At 34.8% G+C, this 21,699-nt stretch overlaps 1 protein-coding gene across 2 annotated transcripts in view; it reads right to left on the reverse strand.

Annotated features, from left to right (window-relative positions):
- The window catches only part of LMBRD1 (LMBR1 domain containing 1), a 94,312-nt gene that overhangs the window by 71,592 nt on the left and 1,021 nt on the right, over positions 1-21,699 (reverse strand). Inside the window, exons 2-4 of one of the 2 annotated variants that reach the window (XM_036248191.1) lie at positions 21,480-21,556; positions 16,095-16,271; positions 7,265-7,325 (exon numbers count right to left, since the gene is read on the reverse strand). In XM_036248191.1, the coding sequence (XP_036104084.1) occupies positions 7,265-7,325; positions 16,095-16,121 (88 nt within the window). In that variant the 5' untranslated portion in view covers positions 16,122-16,271; positions 21,480-21,556. The remainder of the gene's footprint in view (positions 1-7,264; positions 7,326-16,094; positions 16,272-21,479; positions 21,557-21,699) is intronic. The other variant, XM_036248190.1, reaches the window with a different exon arrangement.

Consider the following 21,699-nt stretch of genomic DNA (forward strand, 5'->3'; position numbering starts at 1 on the left):
TCCCTACTCTCATACGGCCTACTAATAGAGGGGAAAAGAAGGCAGTCTTCTGCAAGCCAAGATGATCCACATCAGCAAATGAATCTGCTGGCACCTTGATCTTGCACTTCCCAGTCTCCAAAACTGTGAGAGATAAATGTCTGTTGTTTAAGATACCTAATCTAAGGTATCTTAAGTCTATAAGTCTTTCATTTATTTTGTTAAATGTTATAGCAGAATGAGCTAAAACAGCCATTCTAGTGGATGTGTAGTAGCATCCCAATGGGCAATTAATTTGCATCTCCCTAATAATTAACAACATTGAACATCTTTTTATATGCTTATAAGTGAAATGTCTATTCAAATATCTTGCTCATTTTAGTCCAGCTGGTGTGGTTCAGTGGATTTAGTGTTGTCCCATGGACTGAGAGATTCCGGTTCAATTCCCAGTCTGGGCACATGCCCAGGTTTTGGGATCGATCCCCAGTAGGGGGTATGCAGGAAACTGCCAATCAATGTTTCTCTCTCATATTGATGTTTCTATCTCTCTCCCTCCCTCTCTCTCAAAAACCAAAAAAACATTAAAAAAATACCTTGTCCATTCTTAAATTGTTTGTATAATTAATAGTTGGTAAGAATTGTTTATTTATTCTAACTACAAACCATTTATGAGATATATGATTTGCAAATATTTTATGTCTGTGGCTTATATTCATTTTTAAATTGTGTCTTTTTAAAAACCAAAGTTTTTAATTTTGAAAAAGTAGAATTTATCCAGGTTTCTCTTATGCTTTTGGTGTCATATCTAAGAACTCTTTCTCTATGTCAACATCAACATCACAGAGCTATGGCCTTTGATTTCTTCTAGAAGTTTTATAATTTTATAGTTAAGGTCTATGATTGATTTTTGAGCAAATTTTGTGTATGATATAAAGTAAGGCTCAATGTTGTGGTGAAGGTGGTAGTGGTTATCCAACTTTCCCAACAGTTTTTGATGAAAATGAATTGCCACAGTTGCTGAAAAATCAACTGACCATTAATATAAAGATCAATTTTTGGTCTCTGAATTCTATGGTTCAGTATACCCATATCCATGTGCAATATCAGTATCTTATTTACTGTGTTGCATAGAAGTTTTAAAATCCAACAGTATAATTTTCTAATGTTCTTTTTTTCAAGATTGTTTTTGGCTACTCTAGAGCCTTTGTATTTCTACATAATTTTAGAATCCACATGTCAATTTCTTTAAAAAAATAAATAAACAACTGTGGGTCAATTTGATGGGAAATTTCCCTAACTGCCATCTTTCAATATTATGTCTTCCAATCCATTAACATGACATATCTATTTATTTAGATCTTTAATTTTTATCAATAATTCTTTGTAGTTTTTAGTCTATAAGTCTTTCATTTATTTTGTTAAATGTAATCTCACATAATTTTTTTTCCCTTTCAATGCTTTGTGAATGGAACTGTTTTATTCATTTTATTTCAATTCTCCGTTTCTAATTTTCATATTGACCTTGCAGATCGTGACCCTGCTAAACTTGCTTATTGGTTCTATTTGTCTTTATATAATTCCTTAAGATTGTATACCTGTCAGATTTCATGTCAACTAAGAAAATAGGAGTCTTAATTCTTCCTTCTCAATTTGAATGCCTTTATTTATTTATTTATTTGGACTTAGTGCACTGGCTACAATCGCCATTATGTTGAACAGCGCTGGTGAAGGAAGGCATTCTTGCCTTGTTCCTAATCTTAGAGGAGAAGTTTTCAGTCTTTCACTACCAAGCATAAAATTAGCAATAGGTTATTCATAGATGACCTTTCTCAGATTAAGGATTTTCCCTTCTGCAACTAGTTAGCTGAGAATTTCTATCAGTAATGGATGGTGTATTTTGTAAAAATAGATGATTTTTCATATCTATTGAGATGATTCTGTGGTTTTTATTCTATTAAATATAGTATGTTACATGAACTGATCTTTGGCTATTAAACAAACCTTTCATTCTTAGGACAAATCCCACTTTGTCATGGTATATAATATGTGATGCTAAATTTAGTTTCCTAAAATTTTAAAGATTTAGTATCTATGTTCATGAGGGTTCTTAGCCCATAGTCTCCTTTCTTGTGATATCTTTGTCTGATTTTGTGTCAGAGTAATAATGGCCTCCAGAATGAGTTGGGAAGTGTTTCCTCCTCTATTTATAGAATTTGTATATGTAAAGGGTTTGTGAAAGATTAGTATAATTTGTTTAAATATATGATAGAACCCAGCAAAGGCACTCAAAAAGCACAACCAGCATTCTGGCCAGTGTGGCTCAGTTGGTTGATCATCATCCCATGCATCAGAAGGTCTCCCAGTTCAATTCCTGGTCAGGGCACATGCCCGTATTGCAACTCAATCCCCAGTAGGAGGCTTGCAGGAGGCAGCCAATCAATGTGTTATTCTCTCTCGCTCCTTTCTTTTCTCTTTAAAATCAATGAAAACATTTAAAAAAAAAACACAACCAGGAATGTAAAAAAGAAAATCAAGAGCATGTATCTCTCTCTCCTACAGTGTTAAGTAAGGTTTATGATACTCATTTGACAAATCAGTAGTTTGTTAAGAAAAAGAATGTGCAAATCTCACTAGGTACAAGTTCAGAAAAGCACTTGTTTTCTTATTCCCGCTTGGAAACAAATTCTTAGGCCACTAAATCTCAAGAATTCATTATCTAGAGAATACAAATCTATGCAGAAACCACTTAGAAAATTCTGCCTGTGGTAAAGAACATTCTTTTAGAAAGGGGTAGAGGATGGGTGTGAGATTTATCGGGATGATCACTTGGTAAGTTACATAATGTCTAATCACTGCAGTATACACTTGAAACTAATATAATGATGTTATGTCTACTCTAATTGAAAAAATTTTAAATCATTTATATAAGAAAAAGGGGCATAGAGAAAGCAGGATATAGGACACAACTGTTACCTCATTAAAAAGACTATTACAGACCTAAATCAAAAAACAATCCCCCAAATTAGTCCCAATCTCTCTATCTTGTCTGGAAAAGCAATAAAATATATTGGAGATGTTTTCAAGAAAATAAAGGCTCAAAATGATGTAAATTTAATAAAATACCAGGTCAATTCTTTCAATATTTTAATTTTCCCATTTCAATGCACTGAAAAGGTTTATTTCTCTTGCATTGTTAGCTGATTTAAATTAAAACAACAGCAAATAACACCTATTTAGCACTACCCATATATTCAACACACTAAATACACTATGAAGTAGGTACTGCTCTATTGTCATTTCACAGATGGAGAAATCACAGAGAAGTTAAATGACTTCATGTCCCACAGTACTCTTCTCAAATTAAACACTAGGAGGTTGTAAACCTTAAGTTCAAAAACACATAGTAAAGACTTCAGATACAATTTTTGAGCAATTAGCCAATAGGCAGCAAGGAGAAATTTAGGTGCTCAGAAAGCCTGGCATAAAAATAAGCATACACTTTGACACACACTCATATTTTCACTACAGAACTATTTAATGGAAAAAAGTACGAACTTAAACACATAACAATATGGGATTGTGTGAAATAAGAGCATACATACAATGGAAAACAATCCAGTAAAGTTCTTTACTATACAAGATCCTCATAGCAGCAGTATTTGAAATAGCCAAAACATGAACAACCCAACTGATCACCAATTTTAGAATGGATAAACAAACTATGGTATGTTATTACAATGAAATATTATAAAGCAATGAGAAGCACCACAGTACGCTGACCTGCAACAATACAGAGGAATCTTAAATATAACGCTGAGCACTAAAGAAGCCAAACAGAAAACAGTACATACTATATGATTCAATATTTATCTACACAAAAGAGAATAGCCCTATCCCGGCTGGTGTGGATCAGTGTTTGAGCATCATCGGCCCATGGACCAAGAGGTCACCAGTTTGATTCCCAGTCAGGGCGCATGCCTGGGTTGTGGGCCAGGTCCCCAGTGGGGGGCATGCAAGAGGTGGCCAATCAATGTTCTCTCTCGTTGATATTTCTCTTTCTCTCTCTCTCTCTCTCAAATCAATAAAGAAAAAATAATAATAATAATGGCCCTAGAATTGGTGTTAAGAGGAGAAAGAGCATCTAGGAAGAAGTGATAGGACAACCACAGAAAAGTTAAACACAATAACCTTGAATAATTCCCACTTATGGTTTGAGTCCTCCCCATTTCTAAATATCCTGCATTCAAGCAAAATCAAAACAAGAAGTTAAAAAAATATATTAGGTAAAAGAAAAATCCATTTAAAAACAAAAGTAGATGGTGAAAGAATAAAAACTAAAAATTTCAAGCAGGTTAGAGAGTACATTAGAATAAAGTAAACATGTATAATAAATTACAATAAAAGGTAAAAATCTAAAGGTTAAAACCATTTTGAAACAAAAATAGAACTCAGATAAAAGACTAAACACATACATAAAAGATAAAAGATTGCATAAGAGGCCCAAACATACGATTAAAACAGACTGAGAACAAAACAGTCAGATTAAAACAGTTTTTTAAAAGAAAATAACAGAGAAGTTTGAAGACATATATGAAGAAAAATACAAATATTCAAAAAAGAAAAAAAGGAATGAATCCTTATTGTTTCTGGGTTGGGCACGGTATCTTCAAATGAGGAAGTCTCCTTCTGAGAACAGAATCCCCATAATTATAGGGCAAAGGGACAGAAATAAAACAAACAACAACAACAAAAAAAGTCACCCTCTCTTCCTTCAACAAACTCCAAGAAACTATCTCCTTTGTAAGCAGCTTCAGTAAACTGAGGACTACTAACCAATCAACAGCTGGGGAGTTTCCAGTGGGCAGAAGCAGCTATCCACCTGACTTCTGCAAATTTTACGGAAAAAAAATCACCCAAAGTTCCATTACTGTAATAGAAGGTTCATTAAAATGTAGTTTCTAGACCTTAGGATTAGCAGAGATCCTTTCAGGGTATTAGCAACATGAAAATTATTTTTATAATAATATTAAGATGTTTGCCTTTCCACTCTTCAGCTATTATATTCTTCACTACCAAGCTCTCACCAGCGGGAGCACTTTTATTCAGGAAAGTCCCGCTGAAGCAGTAATAATTCTACTGGATGTCTACCCTTGAATATACAACTTTTTAATATTCTTTGTGAAGGGAAGTACACATAAAGCATACTTGTAAGAGGCACTTCTGTTGTTTCAGTTGTGAGCTGCACTAGTCACTTTTTTTTCAAAAAACACCATTTTTACCTGAAAAAATAACTGATAGACAAGCAATGGTTATCCAGACTTGAATACTGGGCCAACCTTCTGAAAAATGAATAAAGTGAGCCTGTCACTTCAAAGAAAATAAGTGAAAGTATTTTTTGCCAGTGATAAAACCTGAGCTTTCAAGAGAACATTAAATTTTTTTGAAAACTTGAATCTACCACCTTGAGCTTTACATCATTCCAATATACAAACATTTTTATAAGAATAGTGGGGATAGTAACAAAATGCAAGGGTAAATCAGAATCTCTATGGATGTACTATAGCATCAGTATTGTTTAAAAGGTCCCCAGATGATTTTTTTTGAAACTGACCTGGGGGTTCAGTGCTGCTAAACATTCCCACACATAACATCCTCAGAACTATTTATCAAAGCACAGCTCATTAATGACAAGCAGGACTAGCTTAGAAAATAATATCGACTTTGGACTATGCCACTCACTAATAAGATGATCTTTAACATCTGGAAACATCATCAAATTAAATCTTCCTGCTTTCCATGGTCATCAAGAAATCTTCTATTCATAATTTGGCTTTTCATGCAAATTTCTTCCCTAGATCAGTGTCTTAATTATCCTATCTCAAGATAGTTATATTTCCCACTACAACCCAAGCTCTACAGAGAATCAAACCCAAATACCTAAGTCATCTATACACTGATTAACTTAGCTCCCATGCATTTAAAATGATTCTAGGGGACACACTATCCTTAGGAGGACTGGGGAAAAAAAAAAAAAAAAAAAAAAACCTCACTAAAATAATTTCCTATAGGCTTAATTCTCTCCATGAAACCAACTGAAAAGGCTACATGAATTAATATTCCAGTTTATAAGTCTTTATCAGAAGTCTTTGTAACCTTGGTTATAATAGATCAATCCTGTAGTCCCTGGCTTCAATGATAAGATATGCCTTATGAGCCTTATGAACCTGGACTATACACTAAGATAAAAGTTGGCAGATCTTGTCACATGTTCTACAGCATAAATACACTTCAATGTCACATAACAGGCCTATTCCCTCAAAATTGTTTTTGAAGATGCAATTTATATCTTCTAATAAATTTGTATTGAAAAGGCAATATTTCATTTAATATAGTACCATTTCAAAAGTTTTAACTTAATAGATTAAATTTAAATTTTATAATATATAATTTATTCATCAGAAATATAAATTCTATTAAAATACCATAAAAACACTTCTAAAATCTGTATCAAAAGGAAAGAATTTCATAGGTCCTACGTTAGATCAAGAGAAAAGGCAAAAGTTAGAGTCAAGGTAGCTAAATTAAAAAACCAATAAAATATTTTTAAAATATTATCCATCAATAGAAACGTCCGCAGATGTTTTTCAATTTCCAAGTTAGTGTCCTACTAAAATCTCATTCACCATCTTGATTTAGTGTTGAAAAAAAAAAATTTTTTTTAATGGTATCCCTTTCCTAATTCAGCACTTACACATTTTCATAAAAGCTCAATCTCATGTTTATTAAAAGAAAAAAAAATTGGAAATATTTAGGTGGTTGATTATAAAGCTTTTATAATCCAGCATTAGGGAAGGAAGAGAAAGGAAGTGAGGGAGAGAAGAACCAATCAACCATAATCCCCTGGATTAAACTGGCTCTCCACAGTACAGTAAAGTCAATGCTATAAATTCCCCAGAGAGAGCACTGTACTAGTGTCAATATTTTTAAAAATTGCTAGGAAACTAAGAATTTTTAAATCAAGAGTGCACGTGGGAAATTGGTAGTGGTAACAAAGGAAGAGACCTGAGGTTTAAAGTAATTTGACTAAAACCTCTACAAAGAAGTGCTTCAAATGAACCTATATGAAGCAAAGTAGGTAAAAGAAGTTTCAGGATTGTGAAAATGAATGCTATATTACTTATTCCTGGTGTCAAACAGTAATCTCAAAATTAAAAGTTTACATGTAGCTTTATTCTATATTTTGGTTAGCAGCCCACATAAGGAAATGAAACTGAAAGATACTTACTATAGTAACCATATAATACAGTGTCCTCAATCTGTCTGCTGACATTAGCATTAGCCCAGTCCTAGAACAAAAAGGAAATAGAAATATTAATGAAACATACATTTGTTTAACAATAATTAATTTTCAATATGACTGAAGGTCACTTAGAAACGTACCGACTCAAACAGGTATGGTCTGTGCCTTCAAAAAGTGACAAACAAGTAGATGCTGAGCGATAACATAGTTTTGGGGAAACACATATAAACAGAAAGCACCTAACTGGGACTACAGATCAGGAATGGTGTCCCAAAATAACTCTAAACTGAGACCTGAAGGAAGAGAGGTCTTTCTCAGGGAAAAAAAAGTAGGAAGGAGGGAAGAAAGATAACATATATGGAGATTTTGAAAAAAGAAAAAAAAAAAACTTTAAAAAGCTAAACATAGATTCACCAGAGCTTTTGGAAAGGTAAGAGAAAGCAGGTAGAGTGAAGGAAGAGGGAAAGGACGTAGGTTTGAAGGACTAGCGAGTCATTCTAAGTATTTTGGGCTTGTCCTAAGGGCATGGGAAAATAGTGATGAATTTTTATGCAGAGTGACAAATATGATTTGTATTTTAAAGAAGATATTTGAGCATATATTTAAAAATACCTAAAAGATGCCCTAGTTGACTAGCTCAGTTGGTTAGAGCATCATTCTGATATGCCAAGGTTGTGGGTTTAATCACAGGGCATATACAAGAATCAACCAATGAATGCATAAATAAGTGGAACAACAAATGAATGTTTCTTTCTTTCTCTTTATCTCTCTCTCTCTCTCTTTCCCTTACTCCCTCCCTTCCTCTCTCTCTTAAAAAAAAAAAATCAATTAAAAAATACCAAAAAAGATAAATAGTGATGGACAGAGACTTAACTTGGGGTGGTGAACACACAATACAGTGTACAGATGATGTGTTGTAGAATTGTGCACCTGAGACCTATATAATTTTGTTAACAAGTGTCACCCAAATTAATTTAATAAAAAAGAAAGAATACCTAAAATCATCAATCTAAGCTCCTTTAAATTCATTCACACAAGTGTTCTTTAAATTAGTAATTTAACTTAGAAAATTCATTCAAATTCATCTTTTTAAATAAAAAGTATGTACATTAATAAGTCAGAATGAAGGTATAATGGCAAGTCTTTTTACTGAATATCATAAATTTGATACATTTGAAAAATTAAACCTGGAGAGTCTAAGTGACTGGTCACTGCTATTAACTAGCAAGGCTCAAATTAGTATATGTAGGCCAATTTTTCTTCCATATAATTTCGGAGGTCAAGTCAGTATCAAATCCCACTAAAAGGATTAAGGAAAGGTATCCACATTTAATTCTTCTAAAATAATTCAGATTTCTTTCCTTTTCTTTGCTTTTAACCTATGAATACCTCTAACAATAAAGACCTATAAATTTCTTACTGATAAGCACCTAAAAGAACAAAAATATAGAAAGTCCAAATTTAGCACCACAAATGCAAAACCATGACACATGATACACAATAATAGTATTTTTCCAATAGCAATTAAGACTATAAGAAACTTAATACGTTAAACAAAAAATTTATGTTAACTATATGATGAAAATTAACAATAGTAGACTATTAAAAAGATCTAAATAAATGGAAAGCACATGTTCCCACATGAAAAGATTGTAAATATTAAATGCCTCCTAATTAATCCATAAAATCTATACATTGCCAATCAAAATACCAATTAGTAGGGGGGTATTTTTAACATGCTGATTCTAAAAGTCATCTAAAAATCACGAGATAGAAATATTTTTTAATAAGACCAACAATGAAGAATTTATCCAATTACTCAACTTTATTAAGAAAACAAAAATCTAGCCCTGGCCAGTTTGGCTCAACGGTTAGAGCTTAGGCCCACGAACCAAGGAGTTGCGGGTTCAATTCCAGTTAAGGGCACATACCTTGATTGCGGTTCGGTCCCCGGCCCTGGTAGGGGTCTTGCAGGAGGCAACCAATCAATATGTCTCTCTCACATCGATGTTTCTCTCTGTCTCTCTCTCTCTCACCCTCCCACTCTGTCTGAAAATAAATTTAAAAAAATATACTTGGGTGAGGATTAAAAAACAGAAGAAGAAAACAAAAATCTATTATTACAGTTAACCTTTCACTTACCCAAATGCAAAATTCAAAACATTAATAATATCCAATAGTGGCAAATGTGGAAGAAAAGCCATTTCCTACACAGTAATAGTAAGAAAGGTGGTCTATAACCTGGATGTTTTTTGATGGATTATATCCTAAAAAGAGTCACATAAATCAGGACAGCTATAATTACATAGATGTGTTTTAAGACCAGTAGTACTATACAATGAATGACTCTAAGATCTCTTATTGGGTTGTCTGGCAACAAGCTAGCCCAAATGGGTCTCCCCTCCCACACAGTAGGAGGAGCTGCACCCAATCACAATTACATACTCCAGGTGTTCAGCAACCAGAATATCCTAGAGCCCCATGCACAACATGTATCAAAGATCACATTTCTTGGAATCCAAGTCCACAGTGTTCTACCTGCAAGATCATTCTTCTGCTTGCCCTTTAAGAAGAGGAGGTAGAGGTACCTCTGCTGAGGTACACACACTTTGAGAAAGCTCACCTCTTTGCAGAATGTCAAGTACATAGGCACTTGTATGCTTGCTAATCATTATATCCCTAAATTCCAGCCTACACCAAGTAATGTTTATTGATTTTTCACCATGAGCCCTTTACCCAACAATATTCAGGGTAGCATTGTTTAAAATATTTTTAAAAACACACATACACAACTGAAGACAATCTACATGCCTGGGGAGAAACAATAAAATGTATTACTGCACATTCATAACGTGGAATATCATATAGACATTAAAAATAATGAAATATATATAAACTGGCATAGGTAGATATCCAGAAAGTAATTTGGGGGTGCAGGGCAGCAGAACAAGTTGCAACCAACAGTTTTAACAGTCTTGTCTAAAAAATGTATTGAAAGAAACACCCATACACATCAGAAAAATGGAAAGAAAGTGTAAGTAGTGCTCACCACATAGAATGGAAAAGCACTGGGGAGAATTCTATGCAATGATTGGAAAATTTTTCATCCATGTTTCAAGTATCTAAATAAGTATGTACACAAACAAAGCTTTGGCTCCTAAAAGCTATGTTTCTTTAGTGATTGTTTATACAGTTTAAGATTACTGAAACTTGAAGATTGTTTGAAACAGGATAACTACATCTATCCCTATGCAAACTCTCTACCAATTTCCAAGACAACTCCATGAGGTATTAACTTACCTACTGAAAATCTCTTAAGAGTTAATCTTTAAAATTGAACAAGACCCCAACCTCAGAAAAAAAAAAAATTTTTTTTAAATAAATGTAGAGAGACTGAAGGTAATTTAAAGCCAAAGATTCACTGAAAGTTAGTATCTTTCACACTGCAATGCTCTTTTGTTTAACCAAATCTTGTGCCAAGAAGAGAGTATTACGGTTACTATTTTAAAGCTAAAACTATGTGTAAAATATACAACATCACTCAAGAACTATTAGTGTGTTTGGCTTTTATATACTGTCTTGCCTCCAAGGTATCTGATGTACTGTCAAGAGCTTAGTTTATGAAACCTTCCTTGTTCCACATTTTGAGTACTACTATGCCCTTGATACATTTTATAAACTACCCCCTCCAAGAGTAGAGACCAAAAAGAACTTCAGTCATTTAACACCCCCCAAAAAATGTGAAACAATCAAGAACACTAAATAGAGAATATTAAAGAAGAACATTACAAAAAAAAAAAAAAAAAAGGAAAAGGGTATTAATTCCATTTTTAAAAAAATGTAATGAGACACATATAGAAAATTCCCTGTCCCATTCTTCAGGTGATATTTTGAAACACTTCGCCCAACCCAGAACTACATTTGACTCATTGAAATTACTCTTCATGCTCTTTGGTCACCACTGACCAAAAACAAAAGTCACTTTTCCACCTCTCTCACTTCACTTCTCAACATCATTCAAAAGAGCTAGCCTTCTATGCCCCTGAAACGAATTCTTCTCCTGATTGTCATAGCCTCCCTCTTCTGTTTTTCTTCCTTTTAGGTTACAGCCTTTCCCCTTCAGCTGGTCTCTACAAACTGAGTACTCTATTCCATGGTCCAAGGCCTTCTCTGACTACTCAGTCTCCCCAGTTACTAGTCAGTCCACATGTCTAAATAACATCCATATGCTGATGACTTCCAAATACTTCACTCCAACCCTGAAGCTTCAACTCTGTACTTGACACCTCCATTTGAATGTATATAACAGGGATTTTGAAGGTAACTTACCCTGAATACAACTTTTTTTATACATTCAGTCACCTGTCCATGTGCATGCATATGCCGTTATTCCTCCAGGCTTCCCTATTGTTTTAAGGTGTACAAAAACCCAGGCATCAGTGCTTTAACTTCGTTTTCCCTTCCCCCTCCATATCTAATCCATTAGCAAATCCAAGCAGTTCTATCTCCAAAATATATACCAATTTTAATAATTTTTCTCTACTAGCACCACTCAAATTCAATGCACCTTTATCTTTTACCTTCATTAATTTCACATTGCAGTTATAAAAAAAACCTAAACTTATTAACATGACTTAAAGTCATAAACAATCTGGTCCTCACCTTCCTCTTGATCTCAGCTAGTACCAAAGCACAAGCCCCAACACCACACTTCAGCCAAAAGGCCTCTACACCTGCTGATCCTCTTTCCCTAGAGGCACTCCCTCTGGATCTTCACCTGACTGGCTGCTCCTTGTTCCAGTCTCAAGTAATCTCAGCAGTCTGGTCTACTTCACAATTTGGCCTTCCAATCCGCCTATCTAAATTACCCACAACTAATTACATTCTCACATCAATCTGTTATATTTCCTCGTAGAATTTATCACAAAGTTAGCTTGTTTTGTTGTTTATTATTGGTCTAGTTTTACAGTAGGTAAACGCCATGAGATTAGCAGCCTCATTTGTTTTCATCGTTTATCTCTAGCACTCAGATTTATCAGGTATATATTATGTGCTTAATAAATATTAAGTGAATATATTTAGGTGCAATGAAAAGTACGAAGTTCTCAAGATACAACTATCACCATTTGAGAGTAGGATTGAAGCACTAGGAGATAGTTCAATCCTGATATTTAATAACAGGCCAGATTAATCACTGGTAGAAGGAAGTAAAATATGAATATTTTAACTAGCAAAACATTAAATGTCCCTGGCTGGTGTGGCTCAGTTGGGGTGGCGTTATCCCGTGCACCAAAGGGTGGATGCTGGATTCTCCATCAGGGCCTACCCAAGTTGCGAGTTCTATTGCCGGTTGGGGTGTGTACAGGAGGCAACTGATCAACAATCTCTCTCTTTCTCCTCCTCCCCCTCTCCCTTCCTCGCTCTCTAAAAAAAAAAAATGTTTTAAAACATATTTAAAAAAATTAAATGTTTTGATACCATATCCAATCTACAAATTTTAATTTTACACATTGTATAAAATAAAGAATATTTGTTCACATTACTATCAATTTCTGATTTTCTTTTATTAGCATACTTTGTGTATATTGCTATCTGAAGTTACTGGCCAACTATACAAGACAATGTAATAGAATACTTCTAGCTATTTCTTTAAAAGACTAGTTTGTTGATTTTTAGAGAGAGAGGAGGAGAGAAGAGAGAAATATCAACATGAGAGCACTGCCTCCTACATGGCCCCCTACTGGGGATTAAGCCTGAAAGCTGGGTATGTGCCCCCACCCAGAATTGAACCAGCAACCTTTTGATGCTCTAGACAATGCCCAATCAACTAAGCCACACTGGCCAGGGCCTTCTAGCTATTCTTTAAAGTTATTTTTCTCTATATAGTTATTTCACACACACAAAAATGAGAAACAAAAAAATCATCTGGCTAAAATTATTCATAGTACCATGTGCTGAAAAAAGTCAAAGGAAACAACTCAAATATTATTACAACATGGCCTTGCCAAAAAGAAGGAAGAGAGAGCTAGGAAGGTATGTAACCAAAACAAAATAGAGAAAGTACTATGGACTACCTACAGATAGAAAAGCCTGGGCACCCTCTGTTCCTCGGACCACTGTTAGCCATCACTGACATCTGGAGTTCCCAAATAATTACACCTTATCAGCAAGTCCATAATCAGTTTAGAGGCTTCAATATTTGAGGTAAAAAAATCAAGAAAGTTAGAGAATACATATATTCGTTTAGGAATAAGATGTACATTAGGATATAACATAATTCATAATGAAAAAACAATGTAACTTGTACATTTATCCCAACTAATACGGGTCAGATACATTAAAGTCACTTGTGCAGACTTTTACTCTAAATTTACAATTATGTCATAAAGTCTGAAGAACTGCTCTGGACAGTTTCACTCAGCGGTTAGAGAGTCAGCCCACAGATCAGAGTCCCGGGTTCGATCCCGGCCAAGGCCACGAACCTCAGTTGCGGTTCATTCCCAGCCCAATGGGGTTGTGCAGGAGGCGACCAATTGATGTGTCCCTCTCACATTGATGTTTCTCTCTCTCTCTCTCTCTTCCTCTCTCCCTCCCTCCCACTCTATCTGAAGATAAATGGAAAAATATTCTCAGGTGAGGATTAAAAAAAGAAATAAAAATAAAGTCTGAAGAACTAATTCTTAAATACTTGTACTTATCTTTCACTAATTACCTCACATGAATTCATCAATAATTTTCTGGTGAAAATAATTCTACAATCTATTGGGAAAAAGCTCTTGAAAAGTCTTTTCAGTTCTACCTTTGGAAGTTAGCATAAGTCAGGTTCAAATGAAAACTCTTGTGAATGTCACTAACCCCTGGAAGGGAGAAGGGAGAAGGGAGAAGAAGGAGGAGGAGGAGGAGGAGGAGGAGGAGGAGGAGGAGAGGAGGAGGAAGAAGAGGAAGAAGAAGAAGAAGAGGAGAAGGAGGATGAGGTGGAAGAGGAGAAAGAGGAAAAGGAAAGAAACAGAACAGAAAAACAAAAGATGTTTTAAAATGTAGTAAAAAATGGGTATCAAAGTATTGAGTGAAAAGACTGACATATCATCTAAGCTCTGAGTTGGCTAAAAAGCAAACATAACTAAATAAAGACAACTAAGTAAATGAAGAGTAGAAAAAAAGAGAACATACAATTGCTGAATAAATAATACCTTAATAATGAAAGAAAAATGTTTTTTTAAAAGTGGAAGAAAAACTTTAACATGAAATTTTCCCTTCTAATTATGGTGCCACATTTAGATTTAACAAATATAATGTAAGCACTTTGACTGCAGTTATGTATTTTCTTCTCTTAGGGGGATATTTAATAAAACAAGTAATAGTTTTGCCTCTTTAAGTGGGTAAATTCTTAAAGTCTTGCTCAAGCAAGTACAATACAATCTTACAGATTAAAAAACAAAAACTAGTACCCAGAAAGTGGCTACTACTAAATTAAGCATAGTCCCAGAACAACCACATAATCTAAAAGAAAGTTTGTAATTTCATGAAAACACTTACCTTAGAAATTTCAAGATGAAAACATATTCCCACAAAACCTAAACAAATCAAATATTCTAAATTCAAAACTAAAAATATCCTATTCAAATAGTAATTATACAAGGGATAATACTAAAATACAGATGCAGATAAAGAACCTGGTGAACAAAGAGCTCTGGAGCCAGAATGCAGAGCTTCAAATCCTGGCTATAGCACTTACGAGCTGCAGATAGATTACATCACTTCTCCAAACCCTGGTTTCTTGCCCATAAAAACACAGATAATACTATCAACCTCATAGGGTTTTTTGGGAGATTAAAGGCAGATAATATATGTAAACCATTTAAAACAGAGTATGACACATAGTAAATACTCAACAGTTATTAGTTCATATAGTATTTGGCACATACTAAGCGCTCAATTAAATACTTGCTAAATGAAGACCTATAGAAAATAAGTGAAGTTTTCACAAAAATCAAAATATATCTAAATTTAACCACAAAAACAGTTTCAAATTATTTAAGCCCAGTTGGCTGAATTCGGGAACTTATTTTATAACTATGAATTATTGAGATAATTGAAATAATATTTCATTCAAATATTTAAGCACCTACATGTGTGTTAGACACTGGGCATACAACAATAAATAAGACACAGTTCCTGCCTCAAAGAAGTTTATACTAATAAGAAACTTAAAGTAATCTGTATAATAGAAAGGGAACTAAGAAATCTTCCAGTCTAAAACCCTTCATTTAAAAATAAAAACTCCCACCTCCAAAAAAAGGAGAAACTTGAAGTTTAGAAAAGTTAACTGATTTGGCCAAAGATACATTCCAGACAGTGAAGAGCCAAGACTAGAATTCAGGTCTTATAATTCCCACTCTAGTGGTCTTTTCACTATACCACACTGACTCGAAATGCTCAATATGAATTAAGTTTCTAATCTGCCACTAACAAAAGCCCTTCTAAATTATTTATTTAGTGCCTTAATGAAAATCAAGTCAAATAAACTTTAAACTATGAGAGGCATAAAATTAAAGCCTACTACAATTAATAAATTTTCAGGTTAACAAAAGGCATTCTTCAAATTTGGAGGGTTGTCAAATGAATAGTTCTGTCATTCAATAGTCTGTTTCTAGTCTTCCATGATAGTTGTCCCATTCTCAGCTGCTCTGCTGCATTTCCATTCTCATTTACTCCCAAAGACAACAATAAAGCACAAAATAAACTGGACTGCTAAACCTGAACACTTAATTGCCAAGAATTTGAAAGGAACAAAATCGTATAGTATAAAAATTACCTTAAATGTACCATTTTGATTTTTCATATAGGAAACCAAAAATATATCCACTGGTAGAAGTGCTGATGTGATAAGTGCAATTGCCAGAGAAAAAATTGCTGTTATGGTGGAGACAACTTCACTTTCCCGCTGACTTTGGTATTTACGAACATATATCCAGCAGAATGCCAAAATAGCCTGAAATAGAACAAAAAGAAATGTTTTGTTATTGCCCTATGCATTCCCTAAAACTGATTTTAGCATGTATTTGAAGGTTTCCAATGGGAAACTATATATTAAGTAAAGGTTCTTTTAGATATGCAAAAAAATGTCCACTATCCCTTATAAATTTAGGATTGATCATTTTCAAGGTCTATTTCATGAAGGCAGTACAACCTCACTAAGGTACAAAGATAAAAAATTTAAAAAAATTTAAAAAGTAAAAGTCAACGATAACAGTGCTCAGTTACATATATCCTCACAGAACACAGTGAAACCATTAATGGTTTCACACAATGTCATGGTTATAACTAGCTTTGAATACTTTTTCCCAACATAGCTCTCCAGCCTAAAAGAGATATAACTAGATGTTCTATCCTATCGAAGCACTATAGAATATAACTTGAATTGACACTAATTCTGCCCCATTAAGAGAGTTCAAGAGTACCATTCAGCTAAAGACTAACTGCCAATAATCACACCAATATACTACAATTCAAATTTAGTATATTTAAATTCAAAAAAAAAGTGCACACTGGAAATGGATACATGTGCATTGCAAGGAACTTTCCAGTGCAAAAAGTACACTCAGAGAGGTTCTGAGATTGACATCTCTAATCAAACAGGTACTCTTAATAGTTACCAATGCCTTTCTACTAATTAACACAGAGTATAGGAATTCAGTCCCCTGATTCTCTAACTTTAGGTAACATCAGAATCACTTGGAATACTTATTAAAGCATACTGCTGGACTCCACTCCCAGAGTTTCAGATTCAAGAGGTCTGAAGTGGGGCCAAAAAATGTGCATTTGTAACAACTTCCCAGGTGAGCCTGCTGCTGATGCAGGGATTACATTTTGAGAACCTATGTTCTACTCAATTATAGATTACAGATAGATACTAAATCAGTGGTTCTCAACCTTGGCTGTGTGTTAGAATCACCTGGGCAGTTTTTGAATACCCTTATACCCTCCCCACAAATCAATTCAATTAGAAAGTGAGGCTCCTCCAAGCATCAGCACTCCAAAATGCCTGAGTATTCCAATCTGAGCGAAACTTGAGAACCACTATTTTAAATAAGGTGTATAAGAGCTCTGGGACATAGACATTATTTTATCCTTTCACTCTTTAACAGATTCAACTGTCAACATCCTTCCTGAGTATCCTAGTTATCTACCTAACTAGTTTCACAGCTTCCAAATTCTCCTACCCCCATCAAGATATAGAACAATTCCATCAATGCGGAAAAATTCCCTTTGCCATTTTGTAGTTGACCCCTCTCTTCACTCTCCATCCCTTGACAACCACTATCTGTTATCTGTTACTACAGCTTTTGCTTTTTCTAGAATGTCACAATGTTCTTTCACTAAGCAAAATGCATGTGAAATACATCCAAGTTGTTCCATATAAATTCCTAACATATTACTAACATTTCAGTTGGTGTCAGAACAGCAGGAAAAAATAAAATTAGAAGGAAATGTATACTTTGGAAACTGAATATTGGAGGGGAAAAAACCTAGATTCAAGTTGTTTTAACTACTCACTTTTTTTTTTAATCCTCACCTGAGGATATTTTTTTGCATTAATCTTCAGATAGAGCGGGAGAGAGAGAGGGAGAAACATCAACGTGAGAGGGACACATCAACTGCCTGCCACCCACGTGACCCCAACCAAGGCCCGGGACAAATTGAACCGAGGTACATGCCCTTAGCAGCAACCGAACCCGGGACTCTCTGTTCTGCAGGTCAATGCTCTAACTGCTGAGCCAAATGAGCCAGGGCTGAGTGGAGTTATTTTTTATAAAATGTTACATATTAATATTTTAATGGTTTCTTTTTAAATACATTCACACATATCTAAAACATTCCTCAGGTTAGTTTGAAGTCATTAGAAGCTAGGCTTTATCTTTCTATCCTACGTAAAACAAAATGTTTAATAAAATTTTGTTGGTTTTCAATAAGATCTGCACTTTCACAAAATTTAAAGTGATAGTTATTACTGCAGAGGCAGTAGTTGGCCAATACCAGACACACTTGCATGGAAAGATCAACCCAGGCAAAATAGTTAAGTCAGAGGTTCCAGAACTTTTCAGTCTTAGGATCCCTTTAGTTTTAAAACTGAGAACACCAAAGAGCTTTTATGTTTCTTTTCTTTCTTTTTTTTTTTTTTTAGCAGAAGGGAGAGAGGGAGGAAGAGACAGAGAGAAGCATCGACGTGAGAGAGACATATCGAGTGGCCATCACCCACACAACCCCAACTGGGGCCAGGGACAAACTGCAACCGAGGTATGTGGCCCTAGCGGAAACCAAACCCAGGACTCTCCGGTCCACGGGCCAACGCCCCAACCGCTGAGCCAAACCGGCCAGGGCAAGAGCTTTTTTGTTTCTATGGGGTAAATCTATCAGTAATTACTATATTATAAAATAAACCAAAATCCTCATAAAATAGGAATAAGAATACTCACAGCAGGTTTAAAGGATTAAATGAGATATACAATTTAGCACAGTGCCTAGCCATAGTAACTGGTTAACAAATAGCAACAATTATTATTAAATGTCATATAGAATAACATCTTAGAACAGTTCATAAATGAAACTAACATATAATTTGCTAACAATTATAAAGAAAGCCTTAGAGCAGTCCACAACTCCTCCCAAGAGATTCTGATTTCATTGGTCTGGGCTTTAGGATTTTTTAAATTCCCAAGTAGTTTTTAATGAGCAGTCATGGTTGAGAACCACTGAACAAGAATTGAGGAAAGTTTGTTAAACGAATAAGCAGACGTACTGCCTGGGACCTTGTTAAACTGCAGATTCTGATTCAGTAGGACTACAGTCTTATGTTTTGTGTTTCTAACAAGTTCCCAGGTGATGCCTTCACTTTTGAGTAACAAGAGTAAACTTGCTTTATAGAAATGGAAACTGTCTTGTATAGTAATGGGAAATACAATTTGAAAGGTGTTATAGGCCAAATTATTGAGGATCTTGGGGAGACTAAGTAGAAGGGTTCAGATTTTATATAGTAAACTTAGACTATGAGCTTAGAGGAACCAGATCTAACAATTCCCTATGAGGCAAGAAAAACAACAAAAAACTGAAGTCCATTCTGCTTGCCCTAGAGCACAAAAGTTATCAATCTTAGTGTTCTGATTCTTTAGTAGATGACTTGGCAGCAGTTCTCAAAGTGTTAAGTCCCAAGACCCCTGGCAGTCCCAAAACCCTTTGAGGATTTCCAATTTGAAAATTATTCTCATAACAATACTAAAATGTCATCTTCCTTTTCCACTACATTGATATTTGCACTCACAGTGCATAAGCCATGGTAGGTAAAACTGCTGGCAAATTAAGCATGAGTCCCGACAATGGCACCAAATTGCGCCAATGGTAATTATATTCTTCACCATCAGAGCATCACAGAAGGAAAAATAAAAAAAGACAATTTAACTTAAAACTGCTTAATAAAGCAATACAAATTAACTTTATTAAACTTCAACCCTTGAGTCTTTTTAGTACTCCGTGGGGGGAAATGTGAAATATGCATTTAAGTTCTGCTGCTGTAAACCAAGGTGTGATGGCTGTCTCCAGGAAAGGTGGGTACCTCAATACTTATGAGTTGGAAGCCAAGCTAGGCACTCTTTGCAAGGAGCATCATTTTTTCTTGAAAGCACATGTGACTATGATTATTCAGACTTGGATATATGGCAGATTTTGTCAAAATGAACAGATTTTGTCAAAAGGGAATCCTTGTTACTTCAAGAAAAGCAACTGAGCCCTGGCCAGTTTGGCTCAGGGGTTAGAGCATCGGCCTGCGGTTCAGAGAGACCTGGGTTCGGTTCCCGCTAGGGGCTTGTATCTCGGTTGCAGTTTGTCCCCAGCCCCGGTTGGGTTGTGCAGGTAGCAACCACTCAATGTGTCCCTTTCACATCAATGTTTCTCTCTCTCTCTCTCTCTCTCTCTCTCTCTCTCTCTCCCTCTTTCTCCCTCCCACTCTATCTGAACAAAAAATGAAAAAATGTCCTCGGGTGAGGATAAAAAAAAAAAACAGTGACCTTGAATAAACATAAACATAAAAAAAAGAAAAGCAACTGATTGTATTTGTTGCCAATAATAAAATTCAAGCTTTCAAAAGAAAATTAGAATTTTGGAAAACTAGTATCCAAAACTGAGTTTGAATGTTTCTCAAGAATTATTCCTGGGGTTTCTTCTGGAGAGATCAGTGGCGAGATTAATGAATGTGAATTTTTGATATTATATAATAAAATATATCCATATTTGGAATATCTGTGTTTTCTAAATGACCAAATGCATCATGTTATGAAGCCATGCATGGTGAGGATACCCACTCAATGTACAATATGGACCAGTGGATCTTAATGAAACAGAATGAAAAGTTCATTGATAGGGTTTCAGATTCCACACTGCAACTAAACTTTAAGAAGCTTCTATTACTGAGTTTTGGTGTAGTGTTAAAGAACAAGTATCTAAAAAATACTTCTCTGCTTCTACTTATCACTAAAACTGGATTTTCTTCATATACTTCAACCAAAATAACATATCTCAAGCAGACATGAGAACTCAGCTCTCTTCTAATAAGCCAGGAATTAAAGCAATTTGCAGAAATTTAAATGGCCCTTATTACCAATTCTTTGTACTTCAACCTCCAGTTTCAAACTCCTTAATTCCCTTCTCATTTTATTTTGTTCCTGCTGTAAAATCAACTTAAATGCCTTCCCACTTTCATCTATCCAAAGTCTACCTCAATTACGCTTTCTTTCAAAATTGTTCTCTATTCCCTGAAGTCTTATTTTGTAAAATCATACTTTGGTTTTTCAGTACTTAAAGTACCTGCTTCAAGAATTTTTGTTTCCCTACCTTTCTTCAGGTCCTCTTAAAGGCCACAGTTTCTTTTGTTTGCATCCTCTTGCAATTTACTGCACAACTGCTATATGTGAAATGTTTATTGATAACTGCCAAGATATTCCCACTAGACTTTGATACTGGTTACATGCTTCTTTCTCTTCTAAACCAACTGAATACAATGGTCTGGAAAAGCCTGGATGGGCTTTGGAAACCAGAGACAAGCTTTAGGGTTGCTATTTTCTTCACCAAGAGGAGTAAAGCATGTTCCAGTGTAAAGACAGCATTATTTACTGGGAAAGCAGAAGTAGCAAAAGAAACCTTTTCTTACATTTTCATTTTCTTTTTCTGGTAGAGTTACATTTACTGGCAAAACATATTACACGGGTTGTCAGCACCGTATGGCATCTAATAAGTAAAATTAAACAAGTCTTGATTTCCAGAAGTGAAGATAAACAAGGTTTGGGTTGATTTTGTTTGTTTTCATAATGCAAAGTGGCTAAAAAGTGCTTTGGGACTCAAGGCAACAACAGGACCGAATGAAGAAAATG

This window comes from Molossus molossus, unplaced genomic scaffold, assembly GCF_014108415.1.
Source record: "Molossus molossus isolate mMolMol1 unplaced genomic scaffold, mMolMol1.p scaffold_m16_p_8, whole genome shotgun sequence".
NCBI classification, from domain to species: domain Eukaryota; kingdom Metazoa; phylum Chordata; class Mammalia; order Chiroptera; family Molossidae; genus Molossus; species Molossus molossus.